General features: G+C 40.0%; 2 protein-coding genes and 3 long non-coding RNA genes across 8 annotated transcripts; all 5 read right to left on the minus strand.

The window, feature by feature from the left end:
• Positions 1 to 3405: 3405 nt before the first annotated feature.
• On the minus strand, positions 3406 to 5569 carry LOC117811394. Of its 4 annotated transcripts, XR_004630996.1 has the most exons (5): positions 5500 to 5569; positions 5300 to 5385; positions 5022 to 5150; positions 4479 to 4942; positions 3406 to 4365 (listed from the first exon to the last, which is right to left on the minus strand). It is a non-coding gene; the product is annotated as an uncharacterized LOC117811394 (long non-coding RNA). The 4 variants fall into 4 exon arrangements; XR_004630995.1 differs by having other exon boundaries at positions 5300 to 5562; XR_004630997.1 differs by having other exon boundaries at positions 3406 to 3756; positions 3873 to 4365; positions 5022 to 5562.
• A 79-nt stretch (positions 5570 to 5648) lies between these two features.
• LOC117811393 lies at positions 5649 to 6651 on the minus strand. Its single transcript, XR_004630993.1, has 3 exons — positions 6527 to 6651; positions 6005 to 6168; positions 5649 to 5766 (listed from the first exon to the last, which is right to left on the minus strand). It is a non-coding gene; the product is annotated as an uncharacterized LOC117811393 (long non-coding RNA).
• A 3149-nt stretch (positions 6652 to 9800) lies between these two features.
• LOC117811392 lies at positions 9801 to 11545 on the minus strand. The gene is made up of 3 exons (XM_034681640.1): positions 11310 to 11545; positions 11097 to 11191; positions 9801 to 10900 (listed from the first exon to the last, which is right to left on the minus strand). The coding sequence occupies exons 1-3, from the start codon at positions 11410 to 11412 to the stop codon at positions 10775 to 10777; spliced, it is 324 nt and encodes a 107-aa protein (XP_034537531.1). The 5' UTR covers positions 11413 to 11545; the 3' UTR covers positions 9801 to 10774.
• Positions 11438 to 15706, minus strand: LOC117811805 (L-selectin-like). Its single transcript, XM_034682279.1, has 5 exons — positions 15690 to 15706; positions 15428 to 15510; positions 11787 to 12185; positions 11545 to 11669; positions 11438 to 11461 (listed from the first exon to the last, which is right to left on the minus strand). Exons 1-5 carry the CDS (start codon positions 15704 to 15706, stop codon positions 11438 to 11440), a joined length of 648 nt encoding a protein of 215 aa, XP_034538170.1.
• Positions 15707 to 24220: 8514 nt separating this feature from the next.
• Positions 24221 to 24939, minus strand: LOC117811396. The gene is made up of 3 exons (XR_004630999.1): positions 24791 to 24939; positions 24502 to 24680; positions 24221 to 24385 (listed from the first exon to the last, which is right to left on the minus strand). It is a non-coding gene; the product is annotated as an uncharacterized LOC117811396 (long non-coding RNA).
• Positions 24940 to 26460: the final 1521 nt, after the last annotated feature.

Raw genomic sequence — 26460 nt, forward strand, 5'->3', positions numbered from 1 at the left:
CTTCTCCTGCTTTCTCTCCTCTCTCCTGCTCTCACACTCTACACCTCTCCTGATGCCTTCACTGACTGTCAACACTGTAGGAATTAAGAACATCCATACTGAACACATTTAACAAACAGTAGAGCTGTTCCAGTATTATATGTGTTATAACTTTTCTCCTGATATCGTGTCACCAGTACAACTGGATAATGCTAGCATGACAGTTGTGAGTACTAACAGCAGCCATGTTTGTTTGTGTTTTTAACTTTCACTATGATAATGTTTTGGTGAGGACCGGTTTTCAATCATTCACCATCATATGGTCCTAAACCAGTGGCGCTCGTGCATGCGAGCGGGGGCGTCGTTTTGGAGGAGGGGTTAGACGGAGTCCCGAGGAAATGCTACATTCAAATACATGCTAGTTTTCCGAGACTACCAACCCTAGCTTTAAGTGCATTTTTTGAGTATCTGTACTTTACTTGAGTGTTATTTTTTGAGGAAACGTATTACTTTTTACTCCATTACATTTAGACGACAGTTATTGTACTATACAACCATATGATGGTGACTGATTCAAAACCGGTCCTCAGCACATCGTTTGTGTTTCGCACTACGTAAACTCATGTCTCACTCAGCGGTTCGAAAACACCAAAACATTATCATAGTGAAAGTTAAAAACACAAACAAACATGAAATGTATGTGCCGGAGGCGGGCAGAACGGCAGGACAGGATTTGATTGGTTTCATAAACTGGCTCCTGATGGCAGGGATTGGTTGGTGTTTTCCCAGGTTTACTCAGGCTGTAGATAGCGGCTTTTTTTCTCCTCTTTTTAAAGAACACATTATGTATCGATTGCCATCGGGACAGAAAGATCATTTTAACCAGTCTAACAAAAAGTGTATCTAAATCTGACTACCAACCCCAGCTTTAATGCTCTATTTCAGCCCTATGCAATTAGCAGCCTGCGGGCCACATGCGGCCCGAAAGCAACCCTCGAGTGGCCCTCTTTTATTGTGTCTATGTCTTTTTGGATTTGGCAATACATTAACAAACATCCAATGTGTTTGTTATCTTATCTATTTGTTTTTCTTTTAAATGGTTAAAGGTGACATATCACGCTTTTTTCATCAATATATATTGGTCTAAGAGGTCCCCAAAACATGTCTTTAAAGTTTATGCACAAAAAAACACTTTGAAATCAGATTTTGGTATGCCTGAAAAGCCCTCTTCTTCAGCCCTCCTCAGAACGGTCTGTTTTCTCCGACCTCTGCCAGAAAGGCAGCAGGACCTTTCTGAATGATTGGTCACAGATTCTGTGTTACTTGTTGTTTTATTTGTCAGTATGTAGACGTGCTCGTTTCACACACATTTACAGAAAGGTGGAGAAATCATAACAGGGGCAGAATGGATTTTTTTCATTCCCGGTGGGTTTGTAGACATGCCAGGGAAACATATTTCAGGTAGAGAACCATTGAAAAGTCGATTTTGCGTGATATGTCACCTTTAACTTTGCTCACTGTCTGCTAAAAATGTCCGGCCTAGCTCATGTCTTTAGTCTGAAAATCCAGCCTGACCAAATATTGAATTGAATAGCTCTGTTCTAGTTACTCTCTACTTCTTTGAAGTCAGTTAATGAATTTCCTTCACTTCTCTGAAATCTGATCTCTAAGACAGTCTCAGTGGTTTAGTCGTACCTGTATATCGTGCGTCTTCACGGTTGAACGTGGAGCTAACACAGAGCAAATTTCCCCTTAGATCAGGCAGTTCATTTAGAGGTGGTAATGATGGCTATAATTCTCCACCTGAGCACCCACAGCCATTTCTTCAGCCCGTGTTAGAGGTTTTTGAAATGAAAAAATGATACGTATTGTTTGAAATGTTCTCCCTGTTTCTCACTCTGCCCAAACATACAAACATTCACTGTCCAACCTGAGAAAGCGTGTTGAGCTAAGTCACATTTGTTTCATTCCAGATGAACATTTCAAACTAAGGTGTCTGTGCTTGGAGTAACTTAGTTGCTGTTTTTATTCCATGGTATAGTTTTAAAAGATTTTAGGTCATGTTTTCTAAATAAACATAATGATACTGAATGTACTTCTATGTATTCTTGACTGCACTCATGCTTTGTGAAAATACAACGTTTGAGATTTTTTAAGATTTACTTTGAATACTTCAGTATTTTTAAAAGCAAGTACTCCAGTACTTTAACTCAAGTCATAATCTGACTGAACAACTTTCACTTGTATTGGAGTAATGTTTGACCAGGAGGATCTATACTCTGACTTCATTTTTTTAATTTTTTTTTTTCACTCTTGTCTGCATATATATTTCTGGTTTGTGTCATGTTTGTCACAAACTGTCAAATATTAATGCAATTTATTCTTGCAGCAAAAGAAAAGAAAGAAAACATTTTTCTTCTGTGCTTGTGACTGTGTGCATGCGACCATCACCATCCCTCTTAGAACTCTGGCCTATCTTTTATTGACAGCTAATATCATGTTCTGTAAAAGAGGGCGTGCACACCTAGGTGGACCAATAAAATAATAAGAGAAAGTAAAAGAAAGATTACATAAGGATATACAAAGGGACAGGGAAAGAGAAGGAGAGAGAGACCTAAGACACTTAGATGGAGAGGGATCATTTCACCATGACGCCAAAAACACCGTACTAATGATTAAGCAACCCTTAGTGTTCACAATCATTACTGAAGCTTGGGTTGCCGCCGTGCTGTGTTCTATTTGTGTAACAAGACCACTGGTGCAGATGATACCACTTGGGTCAGATCCGCCGAGCGGTTCAGCCTGGCACCCGGGCCGCAAGAGCAGCACCTGTGATGTTTTCTCTCAGCTGGTGGCAATCAGCTGAGAGAGGCTTTATGAAGAGGCTGTGGTCCTCCTGTTATGTTGTTTTTTTTGCTTACTCACGGTCAACACCATCAGCGGGCATTTGTTCTTTGCACTTATATGAATGTCTGAGCTTGAGTTCCGTTACATGTCATTTCTTTCTATTTGTCAATCATTTTATTTACAGCTTATCATAAAGAGTGGTGGTCTGTGTCCCAGGCATTCATGCCACCCATATCTACAATAATTTAGTGATGGCGAGATTAAGCTTTGTGAAGCATCAAGGCTTTCCATCCAATTGGCCAAAGCTTCATGGTGCCCCATTTGCTCTACTACGCCATCAAGTGGACAATAAATGTAAAATAAGCACAGTGATTATAATGACACCATCCCTTTGGTGGGTGAAGCTTTGAATTGAATGAATGAATGAGGTTTGTGATGCCAATACATAAATAATGAACTTCTTAATATGGTGTCTGTCTTCTTGACACAATGGCCTGGTCAAAAGGGAAAGTGGAAACAAATTGGGGAGAAGGTTGTGACTGTGCTTGTGTTATCAGGGACAACATATAACACGTAAAACAGGGATAACATTTTATTAATTTTTATCTTAAAACAACAATTTCTCCAGTGTTGGGCTTCAGGGGTTTCTTCTTTTCGAGACAATTTCGCCTGCTTTTGAAAATACCCTTTCACAGGGTAGAGATGAGGCCGGGGTATAGAGAAAAGCAACTGCAAGCTTCTAGAAGTTTGGATAAACATTTTTGTGTTTTTTCCGATACTCTAGGGGGTTCTCCAGTCTTCCGATGTTCGCTTCCCCCAGGTACATGTGCACCTCCACTGTTGCATCTGCTGTCAGATTTTGGGTCCTTGTCTGCAGGACTGTGGTGCCCAACCAATACCACAGTTTGCTACCTAAATCAGGCTGTGTGACTAAATACAAAAACATAATTAGAATGTATCCTGACCTTGAGTCAAAGGCTGTGAAGCTTCTTGTGATGATGAGGAGGAGGGGGAGGAGGAAGATGAAGTCTCACTGCTTCGCATACCTGCAACACATTCAGATGTGAGCCTCTTCTCGGTATCTTCTGCTTTATTTGGGCTAAAGAAGCCTATCCTTTTTAATCTGGGATCAAGCAGTGTCGCCAGTGACATGATGCTCATCAATTGTTAATTGTACAATTGTCTCCTCAGACTCACAGCCATTGCTTTGGTCCCTGGAGTTTGGATAATTTCCTCCCCCAGTGCATGGTGCAACATTGACAATAGGCGGATTACTTTAGATCCAGACACCCTCTTCTCCTCTGACAGCTCAACAGTAGCAGTATTAAATGGTGACAGCACTTTAAGACATTCTGCTACCACTTGATACTGTTCTAATGTCAGTGGGGCAATGTCAGTGCGTAGGCCTACCAATGCTGCTCTACAGAGGTCATACAGGCATTCAAGCATGTGGTATGTGCTGTTCCAGCGTGTAGCCATCTCCTGAATGAGCTTCAGGGTTGGCCAGCCCATTTGGTTCTGCACCTGTGTCAGTCTTTCCTATAAAATTAGCCAACAAAAAGTGATTAATACAAGTGTCACCACAGCAGTGCAGCAGCAACTTAAACAGAACGGCATCATTTAGAATATTGCAATGAAATAAAGGAAATCACCTTGGCAGTGGTGCTTCTCTTGAAATAGCCCACTATCTTCCTTGAGTTTGCCCGGATGTCAGATAAGACAGGGTTTTGGTCAAGAGCCTTTTTCATAATTAAAACTTTGTGCCGCACAAATTGTGACGCAAATAAAGCTCCTTGACACAAGCATCCATATTTGTTGCACCATCAGTCACAAGGCATGTAACTTTATTTGTAATACCCCACTCTGACATCAGTGCTGTTTTTAGTCTTGCCAAATTTTCAGCAGTGTGTGCCTGAGGTAAATCCAGCACCCCTAAAACAACAAACTGCAAAGAGGTGCTTGCATCTGTAAAATGACACATTACAGCTAAATATGCATCAGTGTTGATGGATGTCCACCAATCTGATATCAACCTGCCTGCAGATGCCTTCAACACAATGGCTTTGGCTTTCTCCTTGGATTCCTTGTACCAGTCCTCCACCATAGCTTTCAAAGCCTAAAGGAAAGAAGAGAACACCCTTCTGTGGCAAATTTGGACAAATGAGGAAAAATGCTTCATTTGCTCACATACACACCTGTCTTGTGGGGAGAAGATTGGTAGGGTTCAAAGCTTTAACAAGCTTTCTGAACCCTTTGTCCTCCACAATGGTGAAGGGCTGGGAATCCTCAATTACCATATTGACCAGGGCCTCATCCACATCATTCTTCTCTCCCGATGACAACAAAGGGCAATATTCAATTACAGATGCTATTAATTAGTCACACTTGAAATATAAGTTAATGTGTATTACAAACTTACCATTTAATTGTGTGTTTAAAAGATGTCTTATCATTGCATCCTAAAATGGCTTACCTGAGCTTGGTCCACATTGGTTGGTCTCCTTGTTTTCAAGTAGGGCTCTATAATGCCTCAGCAAAGATGAGGTGTTATTGTTGTATCTAAGTTCGTTTCAACACAACAGAAACTTCACCTTTTAAAAAGAAATACATTAGACAAGGTATAGTCTGTGTTGTCACATTTTTTTAGTGCCCTAATTATTACTATGTACACACCTTATTAGGAGAGATTAGCTCAAAATGTTCCCAGACAGGGGGAAATCTCCTCTTTCTTGCTGGTTCCACCACAAAAAAAAAAAAAAAAAGCTCAAAGTGATTTCCAACAAACCCGAATTCACTGGCAAGGACCATGCCACACAAGGAGATAAGTTTGAACGTTTATTGAGTTAGTTGTGCATCGAGTAGCCCAGCAGAAGGAGACTCAGGATGGGGGTTACGTCTCTGCGTTATCCTGCCGGAGATGATCTTGACCCCAGGCTGTACCTTGAATCAGACAAGGGCACAGAAGAAGCCAACACAAGTTGAGTAGTAAGGGATAAGGGTAATTGAAGCAGAGTAAGGTGAGGGAGGGTGGGTTGAAGAGTAACAGACGAACAGTTTCAGTGGGCTGGCTACGTTTAAGTAGGCTTATCAGGTGATTGAGGGTGTGGTTTGGGTGTGGTTTAGGCGTGGTAATCCATTGCGTTTCACTGCCCCTTATGTTTCGAATCGTGCGCCAAACCTGCGAACCAGTTCCCGAATCAGTCACTTGGTAGGGGTGGCTCGTGAGGCTTTGAACGCCACCACATACGTCATCAGACAGAAAGAAGAGGAAAAACATCCTGACATCCTGGGGAGAGTTTGCCATCTTCTCCACTCCACTGTGCACCAGTCTGCACTGTAGTCCTGGGGACATGTAAGGACATGGACACCACACTGTATGACAAGCCATGTGCCAACTAGCACACGGTCATGAGGACATGCACCTCATTCAACCAGCCCTGTGCAGTCTTTGATGGCAGGATGCTCATAAGGGCCTCCATAGACTGCCTGCTCAGCCTGTAGTTCGCCATGAGGTCCTGACCATCAAATAATGCAGCAAGGACTGCCACACAGATGTTCATCTGATCATATACTGTCTCTCTGTCCATCTCTGAGACAAGGGAAGCTAGGTTACCTACTGCACAACAACATCAACATTTATATGAAGTGCCTGGACAAACAAACAAGTAAACAATTACATGTGAATTCATTGGATGCTTACCTCATCAAAACACAAAACCAAATGTCACAGGTGCTGTCTTCTGTGCTCAAGTTGCTCATTATGGTGACCCAGCAAAGTCACAAGGAGGGGTGCTGGCACAGCTATCTTTTCTTAACTTTCTCTACTGTTGCATTGCCCTAAACTTATATAGGCCTGGTGACTGACAGTCTGCATGAAGTGAATTAACAAACAGGACTCAGCTGGCATGATTACACATGTTCATGTGCAGCAGGTGTGACATTCAATGACAGTGATTGAATGGAATCACTTTGCTCACACCAGTGACTAAGTAGAAGTGTAAGGTTTGGCCTTTCCGTGATTTTGTCAGCTTTAATGATGACAAGGTTGCTCATCAAAGTGCTGCAAGCTATGACAAATAGACACAGTGACTGCATTATAAAATATCAGAACTGCAAGCAATATGGGCGAGCAAAGATGACAGTTTTCTTTTGAACTTAAGTACACAAAGATCTAAACCTGCTCCTTGTGACAGCTAACAGTCTAATCAACCATTGGTCAGATAAAATCATTCAGAGGTCCCGGTTCTATTTTTCATGCAACTGCTCTCATTTCATATGTGATGAAATATCACACAAAAAATTTCACCCAGTAGTCACCTCAAGTACAGTGTCATCTGGCTCATCCATACATTTCAACTGGCTTGCTCTGCTAACATTAGCCACACTAGGCACAGCAATTTGACATTGTTTACTCGCTGACTCTGTGATCCCGTGTTCAGCTGTGTTCAATAAATTGAGCTAAATGTTTACTGTTTGTTGACTGTCTTATGTTTAAACTGGTCAGTAAGTTGGGATTTAGATTTCTGAGTTGCTTCAGAACTTCCCTAATTTTCACTATTCTTGGTTGTGTGTTGTGTTGATGGGGTTGCTGTCACATCAGCTATTTTTTCCAGAAGGCCAGAAATGTTAACTCCTTTCAGAGACAGTCACTTGATGAGCAATTAAAGTGATGTCATTGTTGAAAAAAAATGTCATCTTTATTTTCCACCAAATAATCAAAAAGTATGGATAGTGGAGTTGATGAGGACTGAGATCATTAAGGATTGTCCGTAATGGCATCATTATAAATTAATGACCTCATCCCTAATTAGCTGCTCATGGGTCACATTGACATCCTGATGAAGCTGCCAGATTGTGAGCTGGATCCTTGCTAGACTCTGTACAAAATAAACTCTGAGAAGCTTCTCATAAGCTTTCGAAAGTTTTCTTGACCGTCTACAATGCAAAAAGCCAGCCTTCAAAAACAAGAAAGAAAAAAAATGGGGTTATATTACTTAAAGGTGACATATCATGCAAAATTGACTTTTTAATGGTTCTTCACCTGAAATATGTGTCCCTGGCATGTCTACAAACCCCCCAAAAATGAAAAAAATCCATTCTGCCCCTGTTTTGATTTCTCCACCTTTCTGTAAATGTGTGTGAAACGAGCCGTTTCAGACTTCCGTGTTTTGTCTGTCACGGAGTCAGAGCTCAGAGCTTGTTCACCCCATAGACTGTATAAAATAATACTGAATCCCTCCCCCGTTTTTCATTACCTGCACAAATGTGTGCTAACAAGGAGCTTAGGAGGGAGGCATGCTAGTTGTAGGCTGTCTTAATAAACACAAAGGTCGGTTTTACTCCCCACGTCTGCAGATTTGAAGATCTAGTGGATGATTTTTATTTGTCATGGATAAGTGCTAGCGCTAGTTAGCATAGCCACATAGCTACATGTTCATAGCTGTGTACCAAGACACACGTCGACATACTGACAAATAAAACAACAAGAAACACTAAATCTGTGACCAATCCTTCATAAAAGGTCCTGCTGCCTTTCTGGTAGAGGTCGGTTTTACTCCCCACGTCTGCAGATTTGAAGATCTAGTGGATGATTTTTATTTATCATGGATAAGTGCTAGCGCTAGTTAGCATAGCCACATAGCTACATGTTCGTAGCTGTGTACCAAGACACACGTCTACATACTGATAAATAAAACAACAAGAAACACTAAATCTATGACCAATCGTTCAGAAAGGTCCTGCTACAGGCGCCTCTCCGTCAGGATCAGATTCAGAGGGTTGAAGTAACGTGATCTCTGAGCAGCCGTGTATATTCAGCCAACATGTAAACATTAGATCAACGTGCTGGAGAGCCGAGGCACATCCACTTCCGGAGGGGGCGTGGTCAGAGGGAAAACAGAGTGTTCTGATGAGGAATGAAGAAGAGGACTTTTCAGGCATGCCAAAATCTGATTTCAAAGTGTTTTTTTGAGCATAAACTTTAAAGACATGTTTTGGGGACCTCTTAGACCAATATATATTGATGAAAAAAGCGTGATATGTCCCCTTTAAGCAAAATTATCCACCAACAGAACAAGAAAATTTCGCTTGTCAAGACTTTCCAAAATATAGCCTCAATGAACCCAGAGATACCTTTTAAAATTAGTGTATTTTCACTAATAACAAGTGCTTTTTTCCCGATAGAAATAGAAAATATGAGACTTCTTTTCTCAATATGTTGAAAAATATTCTTAAATTAAGTAAATGCTAATGGCATCATCTTTTTAAATATTCACTTTTTTTTTTTTAGCTTTTACACCTTTTATTTGTAGAGGTGAGGACAGTGGATAGTGCAGGAAAGTGGGGGAATGACATATTGGAAGGAGGCCACAAGCTAGATTTGAACCCAGCTAACCACTTCATGGGCGCACAACTTAACCATTAGGCTAAGTCCGTGCCCTGGTCTTGAAACCAGCAAAGTTATACTAAAAACTAATTTACTTTTCTTGATGGAAAGACAAAAGTTAAGAATATTTTTTTCTCATTTTGTAGGATCATTTTCTGCATGGTAACTTGGAAGAATTTATCTGAAAGTAATTATTTCAGTTTGAAACGGTTTGAAATGTTAAATGTTGAAATATTAAGAGTCTGTTTACAGTACTGTGCCAACTGTACTAATATATAGTAGTACATATTTTCTATTGTTTCATTGAAAATAAAACAGTGGATTACATTTGGCTGTCATTTGTTTCAATTGTGTGAAGAGATACAATTTTGTAAAAGTCATGATTTATTATTTCATGCTTTAAATAAGAAATTATCACTTTGTGAAAGCCGTTTTATACTTGTGAGTGTTGACGAAACACCTTTGTAACAGGTGATATTCTAGTTTCAAGCATGTATTACTCAATATAGGTCATACCATTTCACTAACAAGCTGTAATATCTTACTGCGATCATTTTGGACCAAAAGACTCAAAACAAGTAAAAACTGCTTAGTGAGAAAAAATATTTTATCAGGCAAAAAATAAGCAAATTTCACCCTTATCTGAGACATTCAATCTTACCTAGATTTCAGTTTTTGCAGTGTAATCCTTTTTTGGCCTTATATCTATTTAAGTATATACACATATGTAAGTGCACCTGTGAGCATATACAGTATATAAGCAAGCTCTCAATGAGCAGCACTCGTACTGCTCAACCTAATAACATTCAAATGAAGCGTAATCAATCAACACATCTTGAATAAACCCGGTGTGATACAAAAAAAGAATGGTGCAGTAAATCTTTATCACATTTAAGGGAAAAAAGACAATGCAAGGACTATATTATATGTTAAATAAACATGTGACAACATAAAATGTACTTTTATATAGGTAAAATAAAATCAATCTTCAAATCTAAAAAAGTTCAAATCCCAAAATACAGAGAAGCCTCAGGGAAACATCCATCAAAAACCTCAGGAGATAAAACAAGAATAAAGACACAGGTGGAAAGGGTGAAACAGATCAGGGTACAGAGTTCACAATTACCACTGAGGGAAACACACAAGTCAAGGAGTAACACTAGAAATGATACATAAGGAGGAAGCATTTACAGAATAAAACAGGATACACCAAAGGTAAGTCAACCAAAGGAACATGAAATACAAGACTAACATATCACAGACAAGACGTAGAAACACAAGGAAAAGCAACAAAATAAAACAGAGGCTGGCTCTGAACATAGCACACAATACAAATACAAAACTACAAAAGACCAATCGGGACAATCTCATCTCATCTGACCTAAAGAGTTCATGCCAAGAGTTAGGGAGGAACACACAAGAAATAAACATAGTATTGTGGTAACAACAACTCTAATGGTGTCCCAGAACTATCGCACAGTACTGTACATGTGTGTCAGACTGAATAAACATTGGCCAAAGATACAAATACACAGATGCACAGATGCATTTTGGTTTCAGAGTTCAGTTTTTTTTTCTGTATTTCTTTTGAGAACTTTTTTCCTCCTTGTGAAACACTTTCCCATCAGGCTGCTCTCTCCACTTCAGGGTGACTCCACTCAGTCCATTCTCCTTCAGCCTGTTCTGGAGCTGGAAGACACAAATGGGAATCATCTTTAAACATTCACTCAAAGCTGCATTGTTTGTTGGAGGCTATCTTTTGCTTTGCAAGCTAACTGCAGGGATGTAATATAGAAACACAGTAAAAAAGAACTGCATCACTGAGTTTAGATATTTTATAGTATAGTATAGTATAGTATATATGGGGTGGATGTTAGAGACTTGCCTTTTTCAAGATGTCTGCTTTCACAGCGGAGTCGTTCAGATCCACAGACGGGTCATCTGGCGTCATCCTCAGCTTTATTATCTGCCTCTTTACTGCTGTGCAGAAACAGAAAAGAAACATTGCTGGAGAATTACTTCTGTGATCCAAACTTGGACATGAAAATTAGCCTCGATTTCTATAGAGTACATCGTAACACAGGTTTGTGTTACTCACCAGTGTTAATGTAGCACACAAATGGGAGTTTATGTGCTACACAGGACAGGAGCCTCCATTTTGCTGAACGCTGCAGATCTGCAACTCCACATGCCACACTCATGGAATCAAATGAGCTAAGTATCAAGCTATCCCAGTGACTGAATGAGAAGCTACTCCCATCAGACCAGTAAATGTGAGGATCTCTGTACAAACCAATCCATACGAAGTCTCCACTTTTCACCAAGCTACTGACATACTGGTTCTCAGTGTCGTTCCTCACAGTGGCCAGGTCGGTGTAATTCTCCCTGCAGTGCCTCTGAGCACTGGACCAGTTCCTTGCTTCAGTGACAAAAACAAATTCAGGATCCTGTTGTGTTCCTGCAGTTAGAGTGAAATAAAATGGGCATCTGAGTTTTCACAGACCTTTTTTTTATTTGTGAGAAAACATGATATCTGTTATATAACAAATAAAGGAAAGAGAGAAACACGTGTTACCTCTGTAACACATGAATGGACTTTCAAAAGAACAATTGAAATCGGCCCATTTTCCTTTGTGCAATTGCACACATAGCTCATCAGCATTCTTAAAGCTTGGTTGGTATGGGGTGCTCCACTTCTTGTATTCAGCTCCACTCCCTGTGTAGTTGTCTGACCACTTCCAGAGAATTTTGCTGAACACACCAATCCAGACCTCGGAGTTTAGGCCAGAGAGTAAAGCTATCTTCTTAACTTGTTCCATCTCTTCAGGGCTTTCAATGGTGGCCAGATCTGTGTACTTCTCTCTGCAGTAGGTCTGAGCTTCATTCCAGTTCATAGAATCAGCGATGTAATGGTACTGACGGGAACTTCTCTTAATTTCTTCTTTCCCATTGCTTTCTGCGCTTCCACTGTAGCCTGAAAAAGACAAAGAAACAACAGAGATCATGCCTTAGAAAGCGATAAGACAGGATGGCATCGTCATGTGGGACATTATAGTTAGCTTGGAGGAGATTCGACTTGTGAAGTTTTTGATCATGCTTTACTGCATTACCAATGGATTCTCTGAATCAATACTTGAATTGAAACTAGCACTAGTAGGGTGAAGGGTGAGTAAATGGCAGCACACCTGTACCATCCTTAGTGTAGTCGGCTTCTCCACTCATGGCCTCAGCTTCGTTTTTTTTAATATGGGGGACTGGTTGCACTGGTAGATTTGAAATGTTGTATTTTTTTAATTTAATCTAATACTGGGCCTTTTTAAATTTGTTATAATAAAGAAATATTTTGATTCCCCCATTAGTTTGTGAACTTTTCAGTGTTACCATTTTCTCTTTTGCAGTGAAGTCACCAAGTTCAGGTACATTTTCTTTTGATTTAACATTTTTTTGAAACATGTTACTGCCTCATCAACTTTGTGCCTGATGGTTTTACAATAATTGAAGTCAAAGTTTGTCTAGTACTCCCTGCGGACCAAGTCCTCAGATGTCATTAGATGACAGACCTGGGTTTGTCCTGGATCAGATGGCCTTCCCTGCCATCTGATCTAACTCACCACAAGGTGGTGACACCTCTGCTCCTCTTCACCCCAAAACAAACTGCTGCAGATCACCTGGAGGTTGTTGTTGGATGACCTGAGAGGTAGTGTTGTGGTGTAGGGGGTTAAAACAATCTATAATATAGACTGGGGCTAAACCATGAAATGCTATAAAAATATTTTTGAAATAATCTTTTTTTTTTTTTAGTCATGGTTTATTTATTAAGTTTTCCATACAGACAAGAAATAATAAAGAGAAAACCAAACAAAATTAAATACAAATGGCTTCTAGTCACAGGACAGCTAAGGGAAAAACAATATTGTAAAACAAAATCAAAATAATGACAATAACAATTAAGAGGAGAAATATATAAATAAATAACAAATAAATAAATTAAAAAGTGCACCAGATCACAGGGTTTGTATTTATAGAAAGCCATACCCCTTTTCTTGCATCAGGTGGCCTGGTCAATCACTCCACATAAGAAATAAAAGGATACCATATGTAAGGGCCATTTCAAGATGTTTGTGTGTGTGTGTTTGTGTAGGACATTAAGTTGTCCACTAGGGGTCTCCCTGTTCAGTACACATGCATACTTAGGTAGGAACCTTTCTTCAGGTATCAGGTGTTGCCAGACGGTGAGCACAAAAAGTTTTTGACCGCAAACGTGCCGCAACGCCAGGACGCTGGCAAGGTGAAATGTGGAATAATTGCGTTTAATGGTTTTTGATGGACACTATGTTGGATTCTTGCATGTTGACACGAGTGGAGAAAAGACTGTGAACAATAAAACATCCGTAATTGCAACCAAAAGACGTCAGGAACTTATTTTCACAAGACACACGGGCAAGAGCGCGTCAATTATGTTTACGCCCGTCTAGGCAGCCCCTCAGTGGCTTAAAGTTTTAGGCTTAGCCGCTACTCCATACTCTATCAAACTTTTCAGTTGATCCTTGTAGTATGTACCTGGTTTTGTTTCAAGTATAATATCAAGAGCAGTTATTGGTGGCAGGGAAGGAAATCAAGTACATTTATTTTGTATGAAGTTTCTAACTTGTAGATACCGGAAGAAATAATTTGCCGATTTTGAAATAATCTTGAAATCAATTCTAAATCTAATTGGGAGCCAGTTTAATGGCCCTAAGAAAGGAGTGATGTGGGATCTGCGATTTGTCCTCGCTAAAAGGTTGGCTGCAGCATTTTGTACCAGTTAAAGCAGATTGACTGACGAAGGGGAAAAGTTACAAAAATCAGGCCAAGAGAAAATCAATGCATGAATGATATATTCTACATCTGCAGCAGATAAAAGTGGACTTAATTTTGCAATGCTTTACAATTGGAACATGAATATTGAAATTTCAACAGAGGATCAAACAAAATGCCAAGACTGTTTTAAATATATATAGATTTGGAGCATGTTGTTTATGGATTGTTTGGGGCAAATGATAAAAATTCCTATCTGAAGTAAGTTGAAGAACATTTTGAGTCATCCAATTCTAAATAGCAGCCAGGTAGTTTTCTAAGGAGACTTAGTTTTATGTCTCTGTTAACCTTAAACAATACAGCAACTGAGTGTCATCTGCGTAGCAATGATAGGAAATGCACCCAGAATTACAAATGTTTTGTTCCCAGGGGCAGCATAGAGAGGGATGAGAGAATTGAATAGAAAATTGACCCCTGAGGTATGATATTGCAATCAATTGTGTCAAATGCAGCTCTATTAAGTCAAGAAGGACCAGGATTAAATGCTCTCCACTATCAGCTGAGGACCCCAACACTGAGGTGCTCAGTCAGGGGCTTGTGAGGACATCAAAGGATGAATTAATGGTGCAGTCAGGGGCGCCACCAGAAGTTGTGGGCCCCACGCTGAAATATAACATGGGGCCCACTTTTTCAGGCTTCTGTCAACCATTGGACCTTAGACTCCCCTGGACTTCACCCCCATTAAGGCACTACTGGGTGCAGTTGGGAGAAAGTGTTCAAAATAAATTTCAAGTACTGTAAAAAAATTGGTGACTCTTACAATTACTCAAATATTATATTTCTCTGAACACAATTATGTATATTTTATAATATGAATGTTGCATTACAAAAAGTCGATTATTAAAAACACATTTTACATTTACAGTTCTGTCAACTACCATTAAGCAAAAGTCCAAATAAAATTGAGGGATAATTATCATCATCAATATTCATCTTGTGTGTTTTATTCCCACACAAAATCACTATTAAGAAGAAAAGAGAAACCTTACATCAGGCTTACAAATGGACTTACTAGCTTTGATCCTCAACACAAATAGAAGATGGTTATAGCAACCTTTTTGTGTTTAATTTTCTAGGTTTCTGAGTTTCCTGTAGTCCTGTCTCCTGTATTTATGATATAAGTATTTCTTACTCTAACTGCATCCTCATTCCAAAACTCCAAAATTCTATTTAGCACTTCAGAGGGAAAATAAATGTTTTAATCCTTTATGTTTATCTGACAGTTATATTTGCTACTTTTCAGGCTGAGATTCTAAAACACACAAAAAACACAGAAACAATAAATATAGCTGTCTTAGAGTTCTTCAACACTATTTAGTGAGGATAACACCTGTGATCTGAAGCAGGTAAATTTCTGACCTGAGAGACACAAGACAGCCAGGAAGATCCTTTCCATGATGTTGCTGCTCTGTGGACTGTCAGTGGCACCAAAAGACACTCCACTGATATAAGAGACACCATCAGATAAATTTTAATGTTACAGCATAGTCCACAGGTTTGTAACTCAGTTCAACTCAGTTCATGCAAAAAGTTTGTTGTTGTTAGTGATAGTTCATTATTATGTTTTCCCCTTCATTCAAAGTATCATTCAAAACATGTAAAAACCTCAGATAGTGTGTACCTTGTGGTTGAAGTCATGTGTGACCTTTGTGTGAATAGCAAATTTATGTTCAGAGAATGTGCCCCCAAAAAGTTAATGCAACCAAAAAACAAATGAGTCAAACTGCAAGCACGCTAGGTGGTCATGTTTTCAAATGAAACCTCTGAAACAAAAACGGTCTATTAATTTCTGTCCAGTTTTGACTTTCACTGACTGAGGTAAGGACTGCCATGCATACACAAACACACATGATCCTATGTAACCCAAACTCACTCCTCTTCTCACCCTGTAGGATCAAGCACCGACCCTGCGACAGAGGGTCCTCCATAGCTGCCCCCTCCCTGGAACTCTCTCCACAAACATATATGTACAGTGCCTTGCAAAGGTATTCATACCCCTTGAATTTTTCTACATTTTGTCATGTTACAAGCACAAACTTGAAGTTATTTTATTGAACTACAATCAATATATGTGAGCAAAGATAAAGTTTTAAAGATTTATTAACCTGCTTCTTGTGTCAGCAAACAGTCTAATAAACCACTAGACAGATAAAACACCTTCACAGGTTCCAGTTCTACACTCTAAAAAAATGATATGCTGGCTCAACAAAAAAAAATGAGGTAACAAATTGCATGGATCTTTTAAAGTTGTTTCTACTTGGTCATTATTGCGTAAATGCCACAAGACTTCTCTTGTTAGGAAAACATTATTACTTTAGTACAAACAACATGATTTGCTTTGTACTCTACAAGCAATGATGACACTCGGGCCCTCAGGAGAAAATGCAGAAAAGCTGAACGAATTTGGAAGGCAAATAGATTGCAGGTCTCTCTTGATATCTTAAAGAGTCACATGGCCAGCTATCAAACTGCTGTTAAAGAGGCAAGATCAACCTATTTCTCAGGTCTGATCAACAGCACTTCCAACAATTCCAAGGCTTTATTTAAGGTAATTGATTCAGTTGTGAATGGTCCTAGCAATTCTCAGACCAACCCCAGCCCTGAATTAACAGAGGACTTCTTAGTGTTTTTTACGAAGAAGGTGGATACTGTCAGAGCACTGATCGTCCCTGACTCACGTGTGTTATCTGTCCTGCCTTCTGCCCCTGCTGTTTTGACACAGTTTAACAAAAATCTCAATTTCTGACCTGGAAAATACTATTACTAAAATTTCGTCTTCATGTCAACTCGACATTATCCCCCATAAACTTTTAAAAGATGTAGTGCCCACTATTAGTACCTCCATATTATACATTATAAACTGTTCTTTGGCCTCTGGTATCTTCCCATCATATCTCAAACATGCAATTGTACAGCCCATCTTAAAAAACCTAATCTTGACCCCCTATCCCTAAGCAACTATAGACCGAGCTCGAAATTGTCCTTTTTATCTAAGGTCTTGGAGAAAGTCATTGCCTCAAAAATGATTGCCTATATGGGACAGCACAACATTTTTGACAACTATCAATCGGGTTTTAGAGCACTTCATAGCACTGAAATGGCATTGGTTAAAGTGACAAATGACTTGCTCATGGCAGCTGATAAAGGGGAAAGTTCTGTTTTGGTGCTACTAGATCTAAGTGCAGCATTTGACACTGTTGATCACACCATCCTACTTCAACGTCTGGAATCCTGGGTTGGCATCAAAGGGACTGCACTCAGCCTACTTCAATCCTACCTGTCTAACAGATCTTTTTCAGTCGGTATTGGCAATTCCACATCATCTCTCGCCTACCTCAGACATGGTGTGCCCCAAGGCTCAATTCTAGGTCCATTACTCTTCTCTGTTTATATGCTTCCCCTTGGTCAAATCATCAGAAACCATAATATACAATATCATTGCTATGCCGATGACTCCCAGATATATGTCCCCTTACGTTCCCCTAACAACAAAAACTTAAATCAACTCACCACCTGCCTCTCTGATATCAATAGCTGGACAATTTTCTAAAACTCAATGAAGACAAAACTGAAGTTCTCCTTTTCTCCACATCAAATCCTACCAATGACATACACAGCCATCTTGGATCCCTCTCACTTAATATCACACCCACTGCAAGAAACCTAGGTGTGTTATTTGACTCCGAGCTCTGTTTTGATGCCCAGGTTAAAAAGGTTGTGCAGACTTGTTTTTTCCACCTAAAAATAATTTCAAAAATCAAATCCTTCTTATCATTTAATGACTTACACAAGGTTGTTCATGCCTTTATCCTGTCAAGATTAGATTTTTGCAATGCCCTTTATTCCGGTTTATCTCATACTTCTGTTCATCGCCTTCAATTAACTCAAAATGCAGCTGCCCGATTAATCACTGGTTCACGAAAATCCGATCACATAACTCCAATTCTGGCTTCCTTACACTGGCTTCCTATTAAATTCTGAATTGATTTCAAAATACTACTACTCACTTACAAAGCTCTACACAATCAGGCTCCCCAGTACATCACAGACCTTCTCACTCATTATAAGCCTCCCCGCCCTCTCAGATCAGCCGACATGGGCTAATTGGTTATTCCTAGTGCCCGTTTAAAGTCCAAGGGCTTTCGGGCTATTTCAGTCCGGGCTCCCAAACTATGGAACGACCTACCAGCTGAAATAAGGCGTACTACTTCTGTCCTTAATTGTATGTGTATGTGCATGTGTGTACATATGTATATGTATATGTGTATGAAAAAGGGTTGGGATTTTATTTATTATTTATATTGTTTACTTTCTGTGAAGCGCTTTATAACTCTGTTTAGAAAAGTGCTATATAAATAAAGTTTATTATTATTATTATTGTTATTAAATGCACAAAAAACAATAAAAACATATTAATAATCCACATTGTTTATCAAGGACACTCAGATTTGGCTGGCCCAAAGTCTAGATTAAAACTCAAGGGGGGATGAACATCTTCAGTTGCAGCTCCTGAGCTCTGTAACTCTCCCTCCACACGCTTGGCTGCCCCCCCTCACGGCCTGCTTTTAAATCAGACCTCCAAACGCATATTTACTCTTCAACTATTTTTTGCCTCATTGTTTTTAATTAGTCTAATGTCCTAATGTGTTGTTTTGATGTTTTAATATTCGGTTCTTTTGGTCTCATTGTTGAGTTTCTGCTGTCTTAAATATCCTGCTTTTGCTTTGTGAACTCTGTCACTTTCATGCTTATTTCATATTTTTGGGTTTATTTCTGTTTGCAGGTGTTTTGTTTAGAATAGCAGCCGCTTCCCAACTTAAAGCTAAACTTGATATACCAAGTTGGCATTTCTTTAAATTAGGGATGACCACAATTAATCGATTATCGATTATCGATTAATTGATTGTTAAGAAATTACTCGAAACACGCATTTTTGTTATCAATTTTCCGTCACGTGGAACAAACATCACGTGGTCTCATATTACACTCAGCTATCAGGGAGGTGTTTTAAGTTTAAAGCATGTTTGGATGTGATTCAGCTGTTAAAGGTGTTGCGCACAGCGGAGACGCTCAGCTGGGGGCTGCGGCTGCGCATCAGGTCTGCACGTGCGCTTTTTTAAAGAGGATCAATACGCAACTGCTGCCAACAACAACACGGACACAAAGGTTGACAACTTTAAACAGGACATTTTAACCTTTAGATACGAAGGCAACAGACAGGTGGGAAATTCAGGTACGCTATGTTTGCAGACCAGCAACATCAGAGCGGTCTGGGCTTTTCTGCAGCTGGACTGATAGTGACCCGGTTGCGCTCCCGGCTGACACCTGACCGAATACACATGTTTATTTTTCTCAATAAGAACGAGGAGACAGAAAACTGGACACTGTGAGTCTGAAGTACTGTTCTGTTTGTAGTCTCAGGCTTCACTTTATAAGATTATATCCGCTGAGAATATTTTTATGAGCCTGATCGTTGATATTCTGCGTGTCAAACATGTGCCCGTATTCAATCCCGTCAGTGATATGCATTTTGTTGCTGTAGAAAATACAATTTGGGGGCAAAACAACGTATTTGTCATTGTTTTTGACGTAAGAATAATAATGTTTTTTTTATCAATTAATCGATAATTGATCGTTAACATTTCCAAAAATCGATCACGGAAAATACTTAAAATGTACATCCCTACTTTAAATACTTACAGATCCGTGACTGGGCTACAAACCATACAAGATCATTTCCTGTTAAACCTGAACATCAACCTTTCGACACTTTATTTATTCCCAATAGACCCATCTATTAGAGGAACAATTTCTGTTATATACTCAAAGCTTTCATCTATGCAGACAACATCTCTTGAGGCACTGAGAGAGGCGTGGCAGGCTGATCTTAATGTTCGGCTTACAGATTCTGAATGGTCAGAAGTAATGTCTAGGTTACATTCATCATCAATATGTGCCAGGCATGGCCTGATTCAATTCAAGGTGGTACATCGACTTCACCTATCCAAAGTCAGGATCTCAAAAATGTGTCCACCAATTGATGACTCATGCAACAGATGCAACAGTTCTCATGCAACATTAGCTCATACTTTCTGGCTGTGTCCGAGGCTCTCGGCTAACTGGACCTCGATTTTTAATGCATTACCTAAAATACTAAGGAGACCAATAGCTCCAAATCCTTTAACAGCCATTTTTGGTATCCAACCTGAGAACGACAGCCTCTCTAGAAACCAGTCCAACTGCATTGCTTATGTCACTCTTATAGCCAGAAAGCTCATTTTGATAAAGTGGACGCACCCTGCGCCACCTTCCTTTAAACACTGGGTCAGAGAGACTTTACAGTTTCTGAAGCTGGAAAAGATCAGACTTTCTCTTTGAGGATCTAAAGATAACTTTAAGCGGATATGGCAACCTTTCATTGTACATCTGCTTGAGCAGCTATGAGATGGACCATAAAAGACTCCAAATTGATTCTTAGCAGCGGTCACAAACTGTAAGGGATGTTCATGTATCCATCAGGGTTTTTGCAGAGTGAATAAGGCAGGATAAACTGGTACAAGTTAACACATGCAGCCCTCTAGTGTTTTATTTGAGTCACTACACCTGAGTGATATAGTTATATGATGCAAAAGATCTAAGTAATGTAGGAATGAAACACAAAATGTTAAAAAAGATATGCTTTCTGATATTTCCTCAGTACATGTGTGACGTAGACCATTGGAAGTTCTGACAGCCAAAGATGTGAGAGAGAAATAAAAAGAAAAGAAGAAAAAAGTTTTGCTCTTTTACTGTAGAAGAATTGGAGTCGACAAACAAAAATCCACGTCTGTTTTCACGTGACACATCCTCACCTCCTTCTCTTCCCTCTGTTCAGAGCAGCCTTGTTGATGTCTCCCAGCAGAGGTTCTTTTTTTTCTCATCATGAGCTCTACAGGATTACTCTTGACTTTCAAATTTGTCCTTTGACTTGGTTAATATGTTTCCATGATCAATCACAACTCCCAGGAATTCTCAAAAACTATTTAATAAACATACAGATTGTTGACCTAATATATTCATTTTCTTTTGATTCCCAAAATCAATAAGTTTAATTTTCCTAATTCTTTAAGAGACAATTTATGAACAACAAATCTATTGAGTGAGAATTTCTTATTCACTTTTAACACCACACTTTTACATTTTTACCTGAGCAAAATAAATGTGTATCATCTGAAATAATAAGTAACAATACTTGAGTACTGTTTCGTGGTGATGTGTCATGATCAAAAGCTGCGGGTACGGGTTGTTTACCCTAACCCTAACCCTAACCCCTAACCCTAATCATAACCCTAACCCTAATCATAACCCTAACCCTTAGTGATGTGTCATGATCAAAAGCTGTGGCTCTGAGAGCAGATGCTTCATAGTAAATCAGAAGTGCCGGCTCGCATCGAGTGAGAGATGGCTCCCAGGTTTTCCTTTCGCTGCTTAGCTCTCAATGTGTGCTGCATGCCAGGTAGTGGGTGTGACCAAACCAGGATAGGATGCAGCAGCATTGCTGATACTTTTTTGCTTTTGATAGACAGATTACCCGCACAATAGGCAGAAATGTCATGCATTTTGAACGTCTGACAGACCACTCACTAATATTTTTGTACAGTTTTGGCTCGCTAACGAACTCACACACGTCTCGTCATGTGTTTTGTCATCAAAGAACCATGTTTAGCTTGTCACCGTCTCGTTATCGTCACTGACAAAAACCATTCGTTTTTGCAAAGTTAAGGTAAAATATAAGGCTACAAAAGATCCTATATTAAGAGCCGTTTGGGAGTCGAAAGAGCCGACTCTTCTTTGGGAGCCGAGTCAAAAGAGATGGCTTTGAAAAGAGCTACTCTTTCGGTTTAGTCTACCCACCACTGGATTTTACGGAGCCCCTAAAGTGACATGTGCAGAATTTTTTGGGGGGAATAATATCTCGTGCGCACGAGATACCAAGTTAGCACTGGAGATCAACCAGTTTCGATCTAAAAATGACAGTACAGCAGTTAGTTGAGCTTTATTTCAACCTTGGGCTGCCTTGTACCTTGTTACATTTATATACGGACTGTTCAGTCTGCATTTACGAACTGTTTGTAATTTGTGAACCTCACTGCATTTGTTAATGGAATTTTTGAGACTGCAGGGCAATGTCTGTAACCAATCAGATGTCTCACTCCTATGCAGCCAATCATAGTGTAGATTCCAGGGTATGTGGTTGTTAAGCCATCCCTTTAGCCATGCCCGAGACCAGAGCACACCGAGACCAAGACCAGTCGATATCATCCCGCATTTAGGCAGTTATTGAATGAGGACTATGTTTGATCCTTTGTTACAATGGGTAGCCTATCTGCTAACGTTTTATCCTCACCCGTTACTGTATTATTGATCAGTCTGACGTTGTTTACCTGCATATGAAAAGTGCTTTAATTCCTTTAAACCATTATGTTAACACTATGATGATGTTTTACGCTTGGTTAGGATTTGCTGAAGTCCGTTTACACTGCTGGTATATCAAAGCAAATAGAACACTGATTAGGAAATTGCTCAATGTATTTGTAAAGCACTGGAGTGCGCAGGTGTCTTCTTGCTGTGGAGAATAAGCAAAGCTTGAGTCGGTCTCTACTCTTTAGACTTTGACATATTTATTGAGGCCGTACAGGAGGTTTCATCATTAATATCCTGGCATAAAACATAATCTCCTGCTCTCCTCTTCATTAACAAACAGGGCGCAAATACTGTGTGATGACGTCACATCTGCACGCACAGTGTAACCTTTGACAGAACAGTACAATACAAAGAGCAAGGGCGCCATCTAGTGACAACATTAACAGTATTATTCCCACAGATAATATCTGATCAATAAAATAAGTTCACTTTGATTTGCCAAAGACTACCAAAGACTAGCTAAATCAGTTCTTCAGTATAATGTTCAAATTAAAGGAATTATAGCACTTTTCATATACAGGTAAACGAACGTCAGACTGATCATAATACAGTAACGGGCTGAGGATAAAACGTTTGCAGAGATGTCAGCAGAAAGGCTACCCATTGTAACAAAGGATCAAAACATAGTCCTCATTAAATAACTGCCTAAATGCGGGATGATATCAACTAGTCTTGGTCTCGGTGCGCTCTGGTCTCGGTGCGCTCTGGTCTCGGTGCGCTCTGGTCTCGGTGCGCTCTGGTCTCGGTGCGCTCTGGTCTCGGTGCGCTCTGGTCTCGGTGCGCTCTGGTCTCGGGCATGGCTAAAGGGATGGCTTCACAACCACATACCCTGGAATCTACCCTATGATTGGCTGCATAGGAGTGAGACGTCTGATTGGTTACAGACATTGCCCTGCAGTCTCAAAAATTCCATTCACAAATGCAGTGAGGTTCACAAATTACAAACAGTTCGTAAATGCAGACTGAACAGTCCGTATATAAATGTAACAAGATACAAGGCAGCCCAAGGTTGAAATAAAGCTCAACTAACTGCTGTACTGTCATTTTTAGATCGAAACTGGTTGATGTCCAGTGCTAACTTGGTATCTGGTGCGCACGAGGAAAGTATCTGGTGCGCACGAGAAAGTATCTTGTGCGCACCAGATACTTTCCAAAAAAAACTTTGCACATGTCACTTAAGGGGCTCCGTAGGATTTAATAGAGATCTGTGTTTTTGTCCTCGCCTTCACTGAAGACAGTCGCGTTACTTGTTGTAAATTTGATTCTAGTTGGAACTTTCTGAAAGGAGTTCAGGACAGTTACATCATGTGAAGTTTTTCCATGTTTGGTTGAAAATTGAGGCAAGTGATGGATTGATCACACAACTAGTAGGCCTAAGTATTATTCATAACCAACACATGCTGAACACTTTGAAATCAATTTTTTTAATTGTAATATTATTCATTACGTTTGATACTTAGTGCCACAAAGAAAGAAAAGGCTATTGGAGCCAAGGGTGGAGGCGTAGCTGCTCCAGGGTGCCACGCTTTCCATAACTTGCGAAGCACAGTTTCAGGAAATCAATGCAGCATGGAAAGAAGGAGACGACAGGATTCAAGAGTTATGAATCAAACAGAACCTTCCACATGAATGCTTTGTTTTGCTTGAGTCTGAAGACCCTTGATGAAAAACATGATGTCTTACACATTGAGAGTTTGTCGTTAATACTGAGCTGCCCCGTGATGTAGCTCAAGGTGTCGGATAAACGATCATGCAGCATGCGGTACATCAGCGCCCCCAGCTGCCACACTGTGGTGGGCTCAGCTCTGTACTTTTTGTGAGTGATCCACTCAGGAGGGGCTAAAGCTTTGGGCCCTGTTATACAGGAAAAACAAAGAAACGAGTAAAGAGAGAGCTTTGTGCAAACATAGAAGTCAATATCAGGAAAAACTGAATGAGTGATGAGCTGCAGCAAGAGCCGGACATCATACCATTGTAGGAACGGATCCACTTCTTCTGAATGAAGCTGCCACAACCGAAGTCAATGATTCGGAGACGGGGTATGCTGTAGCCACATTCTACTAGGATGTTAGCCTTTTGATGTCATTGTGAAGCCCACCTCTGTTTTGGATTTCTATTGCTGCTTCCACCCACACTGAGCCATGAGGATCTAACACAGAGAGAAACCCAATGACGTATTTAAAAACACGAAATGTAGAAACATGAAGGAGAAGTTATGTTGATCAGATGGTGTTTGAAAGTGAGATTTGTCTTCAGTACTTTTGTCTTTTGTTCATCAAAAGCTCCATGTGTTAGGGTATCATCGTCATATTCATGCTGGAATCTGGTCTCTCCATGACGATGATGAGCTCGTCATCTAGGTAGTACCAATCGAGCAGGGAGACTGCAGCGTGCTTCCCAACAGATTCTGGTCCGCCCCGGCTCTTTGCATGAGAGCGACCTCTCTAGGGATCTTATTCAGCTGAAGAACAAAAGAAAGACAGAAAAATTATTTTCCTTGTGAAAAACCAGGAATATGGATTGAGGGAGATGAATGTATTCATATGAAAATGCAGGTGATGAGACGGGATTGATTCACTCACTTGTGGTGCATGATCCTTGTCTATCATGAGGATGCATTTGATGGCCACCTAGAAGACAATTGATTACATTCATTTTATCACAGCTCACAGTGAGGTCACTCAAGAGGTGAAATGTGCATGTGGTACTTACTGGTAAGAAATCTGCTTTACGGATGCCGGCTACACAAATCCAAAACCTCGCTCCTTCCGATCTCGTGGAGCCTTGAGATACTTTTCCTCATAATTATCTACGTAACATAAACACATGTTTGTTCACTAACTCGAACTATGTGAAACTGTGCAATGAAGCAGGTGTGTGAAGTACAGAGAAAGTTATTTGCAGCCTGCTGTGACAAATCAGATAATAACTAACTGAAACCTAAAGTTTAGGAGACTTTTGGTGATTAAAGTTTAATGGAAGCATTCAAAGGATTCATGCCATGTCTTCATATGCAAATCTATAAAAGCAAAAACTCTACATGTTGTAAAGGCACAATTTCAAAATTCTTGTTGTTCTAGAGGAGTTCAGATCATGTGTTTAAGGCCCAAGGTGAAAACGTCTTTGGGACACAAACTTACTCAAATGTGAATCTCCATCGTAGTAGAAGGAGAATGACTACATACGACACAACATCTTTTAGTGAACACGATGTGAAAGTATTAAGAGACTTATTTTCCCTCAGACTCACCTCTGTTTGTGTGGGCTTTAAAAAGCGTTTCAGGTCCTCCATCAGAGGACGAGGATGGAGTCTCTTGAAGCTTGGAGGTCTCTCCTCTTCTTACTGGTTTCTCTTCCTCAGTGCTGGCCTTTCTCTTTCTGTTCCCAGAGTTTGATTCCTCCTCTGAGACTTTTTGGGCTCACTTTCTGTAGTTTTATTTGCTCTGTCCCCTGTGTCTCTTATTGGAGTCTCTGGGTTGAATCAGCCTTTTTCTTTTTGCCCCCTGGTGTTGTCCTGGTCCACTGACACATTGCTGGATTTGCAGTCAGTACAGTGGTTTGTCTATCTTGAGCCTCTTCTTTGGAGTTTCTTTTACCAGGGTGGCTCTCTTCCGGCTCACCTTCACCTCCAGGGACACATGTCCAGGTCTCTGGGCATCCATTTCTCTATCCCTTTTAGGTTGCCTCTGCCTGCTCCTCAACCTGAAGTCATGCTCCACATTGGAGCCTTGATCAAGGGATTTGTTTCCCGTCTCCTAGAAATAATGTTTTAAAAATGATTACATGGTGATTAACCTTCAGGGGCTTTATTTATCTACTTCTATCTGTACAGTAAGGCACATGAAACCAAATCAGGATGATAAAATATAGGAAATATGTTTTAAAGTTGGTTTAATTCAGGGATTCAATGCATGCTTTCAATAAAAAGG

The sequence above is a fragment of the Notolabrus celidotus genome, chromosome 4 (genome assembly GCF_009762535.1).
Source record: "Notolabrus celidotus isolate fNotCel1 chromosome 4, fNotCel1.pri, whole genome shotgun sequence".
NCBI lineage: Eukaryota > Metazoa > Chordata > Actinopteri > Labriformes > Labridae > Notolabrus > Notolabrus celidotus.

What these genes read in the sequence shown, in the direction of transcription:
- LOC117811805 (XM_034682279.1), bottom strand. An exon ending in GGCTGTCTTGTGTCTCTCAG is followed by an intron (nt 12,186 to 15,427) that starts GTCAGAAATTTA and finishes TGTCTTTTTCAG; the next exon opens with GCTACAGTGGAAGCGCAGAA. An exon ending in ACGACACTGAGAACCAGTAT is followed by an intron (nt 11,462 to 11,544) that starts GTCAGTAGCTTG and finishes TGATGGGAGTAG; the next exon opens with CTTCTCATTCAGTCACTGGG.
- LOC117811392 (XM_034681640.1), bottom strand. Translation starts at nt 11,412, where the DNA reads ATGAGTGTGGCATGTGGAGTTGCAGATCTGCAGCGTTCAGCAAAATGG. An exon ending in TGTGTGCTACATTAACACTG is followed by an intron (nt 11,192 to 11,309) that starts GTGAGTAACACA and finishes GTTTCTGCACAG; the next exon opens with CAGTAAAGAGGCAGATAATA. An exon ending in AAGCAGACATCTTGAAAAAG is followed by an intron (nt 10,901 to 11,096) that starts GCAAGTCTCTAA and finishes TGTGTCTTCCAG; the next exon opens with CTCCAGAACAGGCTGAAGGA.